Raw genomic sequence first — 13,911 nt, forward strand, 5'->3', positions numbered from 1 at the left:
AAAAGGCATTTACGCACAAATGGCAGTCCAGGTACTTCTTGTTATACAAGCAAGACTTGTTGAACATTTGCTCTGTTGTTTAGCTAAATATACACTCGTGCTGGCCTGGAACACAAATCTACAAACATAGCAAATGGCTTTACTGAAACATAAGACAACTTTATTTGTTATTTATTGACGGGATGTTATATGTGAAAATACATCATATAGTTAAAGCAACACACAACATTACAATAAACTGCCTGGCACATTAATACATCTTACAATAGAGTAAAATTACATTGATATTCTGTGTCCAATAAAACAGAATTCACCAGAATGTACATAGAATTACCAGACAATTACCAGAATGTACGTAGTTTACTAGAAGACTAACCTGACAAAATGTGAGCTGAAAAATGATCCAAATATCCCAAAAAGCAAATCTCTTTTTAATTATTTATGACACTGCATTAATGTATAAAGGATATTTCTAAACCTTACTCCCATATTAAGAACTATTTGTCATAAAAGTTGTATTTATCTGCTGTGTACTGAGGCAGTGAAGATTAATTTGCCTATACAGAGGGACATTTGTTAAGTATTAGGATGTAGGACACATTTTTAAAAGAGCAAAAGAAATCTTTTACATGTTGATATCCTCTTAAAAAGGAAAGCAATACAGTCATATTTTATGACTGAATCCCACATGGATGCAAAGAGCCACCTCATCGAATCTATAAACAAAAGGGGGGGGGCATTATATATTATTTTATATATATATATATATATATATATATATATATATATATATATATATATATATATATATATATATATATATATATATATATATATATATATATATAAATATTCATGCATCTGTGTCTCTCTCTCTCTCTCGCTCAATATTATATATATATATTTATATATATAAAATGTGTGTTTTGGAGTAAAGTTTAATGAAACATAAATTAAACATATCACATGACATGTAGTGCTAGTAATTTGTAGTGCAAATACGGTGAACAACACTGACTACACAGTGACTACACACTATACAATGTACAAGGTCATAAAAATGTTAATGATGTTATCCCAGTTGGAACAACATATTTCTGCCATGGAAAAGAGAAGCATATGCATTTTAAATTAATACATACTTTCAATACCTGCAAGAAGCATAAAACTTGTGCTTACCGTGTATTTGTCCCATTTTTTTTCAGGATCATAAGGCTCCCATCGGCTAGCAGGAAATATGTGTTTGTTTTTTTCATACCAGCTCCTCAGAACCACCTTTCCTGCATGAGACTAAACACACACACGCATAGATTGTGTCAATTGTTCTTTCCAAATGAAGAATGTTTTTTAGAATTTTTTAGAATAGACATTGTATTTACCTCATCTTTCTCAACCGTAGCATCATTTACCAATCGGATATCATCATGAACATCAAAACTGAAAAGAGGTCCTGGGTTAAGACACAAAAATGTTTTTTTTCTTAGCATTAGAATGTGGTAAAGTTTAATGTGTTTAACATATACAGCTCTGGAAAAAAAGAGACCACTGCAAGATAATCAGTTTCTTATGTTTTTTCTTACAGGTGCATGTATTGGTAACAGTTTTGTTTCATTTTTTGTTTCATTTTTTGTGAAAACTGACAATATTTCTCCTAAATTCAACATATAACTATTGTTATTTAGAGTGTATATTTAAAGGAAATGGCAACACATCAAAATGACCCAAGATCACGCAGTATTTGCAGAGCTTTAACAACTTATATAAAACAAAATGCAAATAATTTGTAAACAAATTGTGTTAATGCTTTGGCTAAATAACATTAAGAAATCAGTATTTGGTGGAATAACCCCGATTTGCATGCGTTTTGGCTCCATGCTCTCCACCAGTTTTTCCACATTGCTGTTGGGGAACTTTATACCACTCTTTTTGCAAAAAAGCAAACAGCTCAGCTTTGTTTGATGGTTTGAGACCATCCATCTTCCTCTTGATGACATTCTAGAGGTTTTCAATAGGGTTCAAATCTGGAGATTGGGCAGTGGTCTCATTTTTTTCCAGAGCTGTATGTAGACAAATGTATGTGTGTATGTATGTGAATGTATCTATGTATGTATGTGAATGTAACCACCTTTCCTGCATGAGACTAAACATGCACACGCAATGTATGTGTATGTATGAATTTCAACTTTCATCTTTCATTTCCTGTACACCATTCATCTTGTATGAATTTTTAGGTGAGCAGACATATAAATTATATATATATACATATAATATATATATACACACATATTAAAGTCTTGCATTTAATATTTTGGTGCATATCCCATACTGCAGTTAAGTTAGTGACCCACATAGATAACCAAACTGGCTTTGCCAATCTAAAACCTAAATAATTGTCATTCCTGTTCCTACATGTTCTTGTGTGTGAGTGTGTGTGTATATGGCATAAGCCCTGAAGACAAATAGTAATTTTACATTATTTAGAAGACATTTTAGAAGCATGCTTACCACTTTTGCCTCTAGCTTTTGTCACGATGAAGTCATAGAAGCTGTGGTGCTGGGGGAAAAAACAAGCTATTTAATTCAGAACTGAATGCTGATATGGTATGTTATTTCAGTACTTATCACACATCTTGTCTAGACAAATTATATACAATATGTCACCTGTTTATGTGTTGGCTAGGCATCTCAATCAGATTTGCTATTAGTTTGATAACGTTCAACCCTATTTTTTTTTTTATAGTGCCTTTAACAGACATTGTCACAAAGCAGCTGTACAAACAGGAACAAATAAATTCCAGAAATTTTAAATTTACAAACGTAACTCTAATTAGCAAGCCAGATATGGTGGCGGCAAGGCAAAAGTCTAGGACAGGGGTCTTCAACTAAAATTATTGAGGTCCAGTAAATGAACCCTCCTTGCCAGCTGAGGTCTGGATAATTATATACCTTAAAACATGAACTGATGCTTTTTGCCAGACTAAACAAATGATTGTAAACAACATTTTTTATTGGACACAATATAATGGATAAAAGGTAAAATTGTGATTTTATTTTGCTGAACTGGGATTTAACAATCATAATTAATGAACAAAAACCTCTCTGGTTCAAACAAAACAAAAAAACAGAAATCTCATATCACATTTTATCTTTACATGTATTGTCTCTACTTAACTAAACTATCTAATGCTGAACACTGTTCTCTTTTGTGCTTGACATTGCATTGGTAAAAGATCAGCAGCAATACCATGCAGAAAAACAAACAGGCAAAAATAAAGTGCCAGTGTCAGAAAAATGAAACAGTGCAAGAAACCCTTTATCTGTTCATTTGTACTGTTTCTTTTAGTCCATAAAAATTCAATTAAAATAATCAAAATAAATAAAATTGTCTGTTATGCTGCACTGAGTTGAACTTGCACGTGGAAGCATAAAACATCTTAGTTCTTCTCTGCTGGCCTAAACAGCTGTGCTCTGAATCACTGACTTGCATTTTAATATATTTAATATATTTTTTCATGAATGTGTATTAAATCATTCCCAATAGTCTATTCTCTACATTTCATAGCTTTTCTCTTGGTTGCGCTGCTTCCAGTAGTGTATATTTATGATAAGAGTATTTATCCAATCATATTTCAGCCAGTGGCTGACATCATGTGTTGCCAGGGTGAAACTTTGCCTTAAGGCCTTCAGAATCAATAGTGCAGGCGCCCGTAGCTTAAAATAAGTGCCAATGAAATTGTTACATTAACCAATCAGATTTCGAATTGGCGTCACTGGGGCCATCTAGCACGCATACGATTACGTCAGCAATTTCCCATCCTTTGATTGGATAATTGGAGTAGTCAGAGGCAGCAAGCCGCACATATACATTGTTTCTCTATTAGCTGTATCTCATTTTGGATGCTGCGTCCTCCGGAGATCATCAAGAATGTTTTTATAATGTTTTTATATACATATACACACACACACACATATATATATATATATATATATTACACATACACACACATACATACATACACACACTATATTGCCAAAAGTATTCGCTCACCTGCCTTGACTCGCATATGAACTTAAGTGACACCCCATTCCTAATCCATTTACAGAGCATCAGTAGCAGACATACACTATATTGCAAAAGTATTAACCCCTTCAGTGGATGTATTTTTTCCCTTCAGCAAAAGTATTAACCCCGTCAGCGGATGCTGAGGCGCATAGTGCGAAGAGGTCGCCAACTTTCTGCAGAGTCAATCGCTACAGACCTCCAAACTTCATGTGGCCTTCAGATTAGCTCAAGAACAGTGTGCAGAGAGCTTCATGGAATGGGTTTCCATGGCCGAGCAGCTGCATCCAAGCCATACATCACCAAGTGCAATGCAAAGGGTCGGATGCAGTGGTGTAAAGCACGCCGCCACTGGACTCTAGAGCAGTGGAGACGCGTTCTCTGGAGTGACGAATCGCGCTTCTCCATCTGGCAATCTGATGGACGAGTCTGGGTTTGGCGGTTGCCAGGAGAACGGTACTTGTCTGACTGCATTGTGCCAAGTGTAAAGTTTGGTGGAGGGGGGGATTATGGTGTGGGGTTGTTTTTCAGGAGCTGGGCTTGGCCCCTTAGTTCCAGTGAAAGGAACTCTGAATGCTTCAGCATACCAAGACATTTTGGACAATTCCATGCTCCCAACTTTGTGGGAACAGTTTGGAGCTGGCCCCTTCCTCTTCCAACATGACTGTGCACCAGTGCACAAAGCAAGGTCCATAAAGACATGGATGACAGAGTCTGGTGTGGAGGAACTTGACTGGCCTGCACAGAGTCCTGACCTCAACCCGATAGAACACCTTTGGAATGAATTAGAGCGGAGACTGAGAGCCAGGCCTTCTCGTCCAACATCAGTGTGTGACCTCACAAATGCGCTTCTGGAAGAATGGTCAAAAATTCCCATAAACACACTCCTAAACCTTGTGGACAGCCTTCCCAGAAGAGTTGAAGCTGTTATAGCTGCAAAGGGTGGACCGACGTCATATTGAACCCTATGGATTAGGAATGGGATGTCACTTAAGTTCATATGCGAGTCAAGGCAGGTAAGCGAATACTTTTGGCAATATAGTGTATCTCAATATCAACTGTTCAAAGGACATTATTGTGTATTTCGGCCGCCTCCAGCATTGTTTTACAATGTAGAAAGAAATAAACATCAGGAAAGACCATGGAATTAGACGATGTGTCTAAACTTTTGACTGGTAGTATATATATAATATATATATATATACACTATATTGCCAAAAGTATTCGCTCACCCATCCAAATAATCAGAATCAGGTGTTCCAATCACTTCCATGGCCACAGGTGTATAAAATCAAGCACCTAGGCATGCAGACTGTTTTTACAAACATTTGTGAAAGAATGGGTCGCTCTCAGGAGCTCAGTGAATTCCAGCGTGGAACTGTGATAGGATGCCACCTGTGCAACAAATCCAGTCATGAAATTTCCTCAATCCTAAATATTCCACAGTCAACTGTCAGCTGTATTATAAGAACGTGGAAGTGTTTGGGAACGACAGCAACTCAGCCACGAAGTGGTAGGCCACGTAAACTGACGGAGCGGGGTCAGCGGATGCTGAGGTGCATAGTGCGAAGAGGTTGCCAACTTTCTGCAGAGTCAATCGCTACAGACCTCCAAACTTCATGTGGCCTTCAGATTAGCTCAAGAACAGTGCGCAGAGAGCTTCATGGAATGGGTTTCCATGGCCGAGCAGCTGCATCCAAGCCATACATCACCAAGTGCAATGCAAAGCGTCGGATGCAGTGGTGTAAAGCACGCCGCCACTGGACTCTAGAGCAGTGGAGACGCGTTCTCTGGAGTGACGGATCGCGCTTCTCCATCTGGCAATCTGATGGACGAGTCTGGGTTTGGCGGTTGCCAGGAGAACGGTACTTGTCTGACTGCATTGTGCCAAGTGTACAGTTTGGTGGAGGGGGGATTATGGTGTGGGGTTGTTTTTCAGGAGCTGGACTTGGCCCCTTAGTTCCAGTGAAAGGAACTCTGAATGCTTCAGCATACCAAGACATTTTGGACAATTCCATGCTCCCAACTTTGTGGGAACAGTTTGGAGCTGGCCCCTTCCTCTTCCAACATGACTGTGCACCAGTGCACAAAGCAAGGTCCATAAAGACATGGATGACAGAGTCTGGTGTGGATGAACTTGACTGGCCTGCACAGAGTCCTGACCTCAACCCGATAGAACACCTTTGGGATGAATTAGAGCGGAGACTGAGAGCCAGGCCTTCTCGTCCAACATCAGTGTGTGACCTCACAAATGCGCTTCTGGAAGAATGGTCAAAAATTCCCATAAACACACTCCTAAACCTTGTGGACAGCCTTCCCAGAAGAGTTGAAGCTGTTATAGCTGCAAAGGGTGGACCGACGTCATATTGAACCCTATGGATTAGGAATGGGATGTCACTTAAGTTCATATGCGAGTCAAGGCAGGTGAGCGAATACTTTTGGCAATATAGTGTATATATATATATATATATATATATATATATATATATATATATATATATATATATATATATATATATATCTGGGGAAAAAAAGAGACCAGTGAAAAATAATCAGAGTGTCTTATTCTTATTGGTGCATGTATTGGAAAAATGAACAGTTTTGTTCCATTTTTTGTGAACTGCTGACAATATTTAAAGGAAATGACAACACATCAAAATAACCCCAGGTCATGCAGTATTTGCAGAGCTTTAATAACTCAAATAAAACAAAATGCAAATAATTTGTAAACAAATTGTGTTAATGCTTTGGCTAAATAACATTAAGAAATCAGTATTTGGTGTATGCGTTTTGGCATTGGCGTTTGGGCAGTGGTCTCTTTTTTTTTCTAGAGCTGTGTGTGTGTGTGTGTGTGTGTGTATGTGTGTGTATATATAGATATATATATATATATATATATATATATATATATATATATATATATATATATATATATATATATATATATATATATATATATATATGCACATCATGCATCGTACTGTAAACAACCAAACAATTACCAGCCTTTTCTATTCTCTATAATTAATTAATTATAATATAATTAAGTTAGAAAAGTATATAACATTTGTAAGAAATTTGTAAGGATGCCTTACTAGTTGATTTTATAGATTTTGTAATTAGAGTAATTTCTTACATGAGGGATGATTAAATCCTCCTTAATATACATGAGCTGCTCCACTCCAGCAGACCTGTGGAGAACAAATACCAGATTCACAAAAAATTTAATCAGAATGTAAATACATAGTAGTGTTAAATTTACACATACTACATACATTTTTGTTCATACGTATAGGAAAAAAGATGTATATAAAAAACTGATAATGACCAACATTAGTATTTGCAATGTTGCTGGCAATTATAGCTTAGAGTTTAGGGTAAGAAGGGTCATTACTACATAGTGTCCAAAAATATTTTCTCTAGCATTTTTTAAAATTATGCTTGAGATTTTGTCATCATATGTATACAATGTACAAAGTACAATGCCAAAGGAGACTGTGTATGTATGTTTCAAGTGAATTATATATTACTGTAAAGGCAATTATAAAGTTTTCAAAAACTTTATTATAAAGTTTAAATAAATAAATAAGTTAAGTAATAAAATAATATTTTATTATTATTATATAATAGTATATAATTATATACTATTATAATATAATTATTATATAATATTATATAATAGTAATACAAATTTACTATTTTTCTCCAAATCTGGAGAAAACAGAACTGTCACACAAAGAACTAATGATTACTTCAAATTAATACAATAGCAATCTTAGACTAATGTAAATATATAACCTAAAACCAAATGAATACATTGATGTATCATGTATTAAAAAAAATGACATTGTAAAAGCAGAAATACACTGGAAAACACAGTCCATCCTAGGCTAGGCATGCTTAGAAGCTTTCGAAAGCAAGCAATATTTTTAGCCTGAATTGTTTAACTTCTTTTTCAGTTAGCAACACTCAAATGTTCTTGCCTCAACTCGCTGAAGTCTTTTCTCAAAACCTCCAGGGCTCTTTGAAGAAACTGCTGAATAGTATTACCCTTCTTCATCTAGAGGGGGTATGAAGATACAAACACAGATGAATGTGAAAAAAAAACAGCACAAGTATTTTCCAATATACATGTAAGCTCATACATAACTACAAATGTATATAAATGTTCTATTGTATTTTATGTTTTAATTTATTAAAAATGTAATACATAATTCCAACATAGTCACCTCCAAAAATACTGGAACGGAAAAGCCATTTTTGCTAAACATTCAGCTTTGGTTTGAGATCAATAGATGAATATGCCTTTGTTGTTAAACTGGATAAATCAATGGTAATACAATGGTAACAATGATCATTTTGCTGTTATTATGCTGTCATTGTGGTACCTTGACTGTTTTCCGGTGTCCAGATCCATCCCAATAACTGAAAGTGATTTCAATTTCTTCACCTGAGTTGGAAAAAAAGGTCATCTTTAAAATACATTTGGCAAGTTTATTCAGTCTATAGGCATCCCATTTTTATTTCACCTATTAAGCACAGTTGAGTTCTGGCTGTTTTTAAGCCTCTGAGATAAGGGCTGAACTGCTGGTCATCCCAGGTGATTCATCCCCAGCCCAGGATCTTGCATTATCTCTGAACAACTCAATGATTTCCCCTTCTGCAACTGCTCGCAACCTTGGGGTAACCATGGACAATCAACTGTCCTTTTCCTCCCATGTTGCCAATGTGACACGCTCATGTCGGTTTCTTCTGTACAACATTAGAAGGATTCGACCATTCCTATCCACACAGGCTACTCAAGTGCTTGTTCAGTCTCTGGTTTTTTTGAGACTGGACTACTACAACTCTTTACTGGCAGGTCTTCCTCTGAATGCAATTCAACTGCAAATGATCCAAAATGCAGCTGCATGGCTTGTTTTCAACCTGCCCAAGTTCTCCCGCACCACCCCACTGCTGTGTTCCCTCCACTGGATTTCGGTAGCTGCACGCATCAGATCCAAAGCACTGATGCTTGCCTACAAAGCCAAGAATGGACCAGCACCATCTTACCTCAAAGATCTTATTACTCCTCGCACTGCACCTTGCTCCCTCCGATCCACTAGCACTGCCCGACTGGTCCCACAATCTCTCAGGGCAAAAGGTAGGTATTCATCTAGACTCTTCTCTGTTCTGGCACCGAGGTGGTGGAATAAACCTCCCCTAGATGTCCATACAGAAAACGACGTCTTAAGACCTACCTTTTCCTGAAGCACTTAAACTAGCTCATATCTTTCCCTGTTTATGTATTGTTATATGTTTAATAAAAAAAAAAAATTAAAAAATCCAATTTTAGACTAAGGGTATCGTAAGTCTGTAACCTACTGAACCAGTGTTAATGTTTTCAATGATAGAGCACTTTTGTATGTTGCTCTGGATAAGAGCGTCTGCCAAATGCCAGAAATGTAAATGGCCCAATGAAGATTATTGTACAGGTGTATGCTTAATATCTATTACTTTAGGGGCAAGTTCCTACCACAACACTGTATGGGAGTGATTTTTGTCTATTGAAAGGTTTGCTCCAGGTTGTTCAGGTTGGTTGGATGTTGTTTGCTGACTGCAATCTTCAAAAAGTATCACAGATTCTCAGGGAGATTCAAATCTGGACTGTGGTAACTGCAGAAAAAAATGTAATTAACCAATTCTGCATTGCTTTAGCCTTGTGTTCAGGTACATCTGTTCTGCTGATGGGTAGTTTTTTTCTCACCCTTTATTTTTTTTTTGGCATACAGACTCTCATACTATCCTCCTGTATTTTGCTCAATTCCATCTCTCTTTAATTTTGCCGGCCAGTTCGTGCCAAAATTAAAGAGAGATGGAACTGAGCACAATACAGGAGGATAGTACAAGAGAATCTGTCACTTTGTGATTCCAGAGATTCCTGGAGAGAGAGAGAGAGAGAGAGAGAGAGAAGCAGGTGGCTGAGCGAGCACAAGCCACCCAAACCCAACACACACACACACAGTTTCAAGACTTCAGAAAATCATTGTCTGCAAAAGACTCACCCCCCCATAACTTTCATTTACTAAACAAATTTTTTTGCTCATAATTTACTTTAATTATGTACATGTAAATATGAACAATAAAGGACAAGCATCAATCTTAAATGGATTTGTTTGCACTCAGGTCTTGAAATATTTGGTGAAAATGAAAATATGGTGCGTCTGAATCAAGTGGAAAGCCAGAAGCCACCCTGTTTTTCCCTATTGAGCTTCACTTCTTTCACATCTTTGAAGCTGATGCTTTGTATTAAGCGATATGAAATGAGCAAAATGGTTCAAATTGCAGCTGTGATTTTATCATGTTTCCTTCTTCCTGCTATTCTTTGCATTATTTTTCCCTATCTGCAATAATAGGCTTTATTGCATTCTACAGCTTATCTTAAACACATTTAACCAACTTTGTTTACCAAAAAACAGAATCCAGATTCTGTTGAAATAAGGTAAATAATAAGCAAATAATAATTAATAATACCAAAAATTATATTCCATATCAGTATGGCATAACTACTTGTAATAGCAGATTACAACAGCTTCATCCAGATATGTTCAATAATTGTTATTTTCAGATCACTTACCCTTGATTTTCTCCTGCTTCCGCTCCCATTCTTGTCTAAGCTCCTCCCTCAGGCGATTTTCCTCCTCCTGGAAACATGAAAGCACACAAAAACATACATGTGCAGGGATTGGACAATAAAACTGAAACATTGGTCAATACAGTGTTGAAGGTTTAATGCTTACATATGCAGTGACTGCAGCGTGATGTGCTTTACTGAGACGTGGCTAACCGGCAACACAACGGACGCTAGCGTGGACATCCCTGGTTTCACTGCAGTGAGGGCGGACAGAGACACTAAGAAGAGTGGCAAGCGCAAGGGTGGAGGACTCACTCTTTATATTAATATCAGGTGGTGTAACCCGAGACATATTACTGAGAAGGAGGTTATCTGCTGTCGGGACACTGAGCTGTTAGTCTCCGTCCGTACTATATTTGAAGGGAATTCTCGCACGCCATTATTGTTTGTGTTTACATCCCACCGACAGACACAGACACGGCGTATGACATCATACACACAGCTATTGCGAGACTGCAAACTCAACACCCGGATGCCCTTGTCGCGCTGTCTGGACACTTCAATCATGTGACCCTGGATGCTACACTTCCTACTTTCCATCAGTTTGTGGATTGTGCTACCAGGAAAAACAGAACAATAGACCTTTTGTATGCTAATGCAAGTGAAGCTTACAGTCTCACCCCACTGGGAAAATCAGACCATAATTTTGTTTTCCTGAAGCCCCAGTACAAACCATGTCATGAGTCAGTCAACAACACCACGCACATTCAGGAAATGGTCTCCTGAGGCTGAGGAGATTCTGAAGGACTGTTTTGAGTGTACTGACAGGAGTGTGCTGCAGGAGCCCCATAATGGTGACACTGAGGAGATCACACTTTGCACGACAGCCTACCTCAACTTCTGTATGGACATCATTGTGCCTGTTAGAACCATGTGCTGCTTCCTGAACAATTTACCGAACAGATTACCAGTGAAATCAAGCTTCTACTGAATCTGAAGTAGAAAGCTTTTAAGAACGGTGACAAGGCTGAGCTCAAGCGCATTCAGAAAGAACTCAAGTTCAGTATGAAAGAGGCCAAGGGGACATATAAAAGGAAAGTGGAGAAGAAGCTACAGGAAAACAACATTAGGGAGGTCTGGGATGGTATGAAAACCATCACAGCCTGTAAAAAGAAGGACAGGAGATGGTTCTTGACTTTCGTCGGTCAGGGCCTCCCGTTACCTGTCTCCATCGAAGGAGTGGATGTTGAGAGGGTCAGGTCATACAGATACCTGAGGCTACAGCTGGATGACAAGCTGGACTGGTCAGTGAACACCTATCTGTATAAAAAAAAGTCAGAGCCAGCTGTTCTTCCTGAGGAGACTAGGATCCTTCAGCATCTGCAAAAAGCTCCTGCTGATGTTTTATCAATCAGTGATCGGCAGTGTGCTTTTCTACGCAGTGGTGTGCTGGGGAGGTAGCCTGAAAAGCATGGATGCCACATGATTGGACAAGGTGGTCAGGAGAGCTGGTTCGGTGGTTGGTGTGGAGCTGGACTCACTCGAGGAAGTGGTGGAGAGGAGGACTCAAAACAAAATGCTGTCTATCATGGCCAACCCCGACCACATAGTTTTCTGCAAACAGAGGAGTGTGTTCAGTGGAAGACTTCTGTCGCCAAGCTGCTCAACGGACAGACTTAGGAAATCCTAAGCTCTTCAACACCTCTCTGCAGGGACATGGTAATGTGGACTGGGAGATCTAGGCTAAGGCTCGTCAGCTATATACATCAGTGTTACATGTATAACTCATCCATTAGATTCAGTGTCTGCTCAGTTACTCTCACGATTGCATATATTGGCCATTACAACAGACTCAGTTTCATTGTTACTTTCATACTGTATTTATTTGCTTCTTATACATCTTGTAGTTTTTGTTCTTAACATTGAACTAGTAACTTCTGGTCAGTTATCTTTGTGTTAACTGTCTCTATTGCTGCTGAATATTTGGGATTTCCTTCGGGGTCTGTCTGTCTGTCGGTCAATCTTCACTGATGTCACATTTCATATATAAGAGCCGAGTAATAGCTCTACATAAAATACTGTCATCCACACAACATTTGGCCGAATTATCAGAGTTCAAAGAAGGTCAAATTGTTGGTTTGTGCTGGCACATCTGTGACCAGGACAGCAGGTCTTAATCGCGAGCCACAGAATTCAGTGTAATGTCTGCATACCACAAAAGATGAACATCATCCAACAAAAGCAACTGTCAACGCAAGAGGACTGAAAGAGATGTCTGAGTACTAACCCAGACTGTATCCAAAAAAATATAAAACCACAGCTACCCAACTCACTGCAGAATTAAACACACCTCGACTTTTGTTTCAACCAAAACATATGGGAGAGTTACAGTGTGGAGAAGCTCCAAAGAAGCTTATTACCAAGACCGTTGCATGACCAGAGTGAAGCACAGGTTGGATCAGTGATGGTTTAGTTTGTACTACTTGCGCTAGATGAGTGCTCACTGCCAAGGACTACCAAACCCATATATAAAGTTGTGCCATGTATCAGGATGATAATGCACACAGCAAGACTGGTCTAGTTCAAGAAATGGTCTGGTGTTGGGTGACATGTCAATCAAATTGCATCTTTCCCTCAAAGGTGCAAGTCCTGTTACGTTCATTGTAGCAGGCCTCTTCTCCTTCATACAGTCTTAGCCCTCGTGAAGGGAAGTAATCAAAAAAATATTTACCTCTCTTTCCCTGTCTGGAAGAAAGCTGGTGTCAACATCAGGGTTCTTCCCCAGCTTCTTTTTCTTAACTGGGGTATCTGGCAAACATTAAAGAAAAAAAAAAACAAATAATATAAGCCAACATCTAATATTCACAACAACAGTACTAAACTAGAAATAAGTTTAAATTTGATTAAGATTTGCTGTAATTTGTAGCACTTACATATTTATGTACAAGTATAGTTGTCTATTACAATATAGAAATACTACTACTACTACTACTACTACTAATAATAATAATCATAATAAAATGAATATCAAAAAAATAAAAAAAATAAACACCCCTTCTCAATACATACAAATATTATTGGAATATAACTGGAATTAGGGAATTAGGATGTCAGACTTGTCCCACCTTCTGACTTCAGAAATCTAAATAAAGCATGGCGATGAAGCTTACAGCAGGTTATAGTTGCCTACAATATATTAGCCAAATGCTTTTAATGTTATGGCTGATCATTATATATA

The 13,911-nt window shown here is 37.9% G+C and overlaps 1 protein-coding gene across 1 annotated transcript in view; it reads right to left on the reverse strand.

Annotated features, from left to right (window-relative positions):
• Positions 1-133: 133 nt before the first annotated feature.
• The window catches only part of fam50a (family with sequence similarity 50 member A), a 23,598-nt gene continuing 9,820 nt past the window's right edge, over positions 134-13,911 (reverse strand). The window contains exons 5-13 of the mRNA XM_058409644.1: positions 13,405-13,481; positions 10,677-10,743; positions 8,449-8,510; positions 8,044-8,120; positions 7,197-7,251; positions 2,506-2,554; positions 1,380-1,450; positions 1,180-1,290; positions 134-716 (exon numbers count right to left, since the gene is read on the reverse strand). Of these exons, the coding sequence (XP_058265627.1) occupies positions 708-716; positions 1,180-1,290; positions 1,380-1,450; positions 2,506-2,554; positions 7,197-7,251; positions 8,044-8,120; positions 8,449-8,510; positions 10,677-10,743; positions 13,405-13,481 (578 nt within the window). The 3' untranslated portion in view covers positions 134-707. The remainder of the gene's footprint in view (positions 717-1,179; positions 1,291-1,379; positions 1,451-2,505; positions 2,555-7,196; positions 7,252-8,043; positions 8,121-8,448; positions 8,511-10,676; positions 10,744-13,404; positions 13,482-13,911) is intronic.

This window comes from Hemibagrus wyckioides, linkage group LG15 (genome assembly GCF_019097595.1).
Source record: "Hemibagrus wyckioides isolate EC202008001 linkage group LG15, SWU_Hwy_1.0, whole genome shotgun sequence".
NCBI classification, from domain to species: domain Eukaryota; kingdom Metazoa; phylum Chordata; class Actinopteri; order Siluriformes; family Bagridae; genus Hemibagrus; species Hemibagrus wyckioides.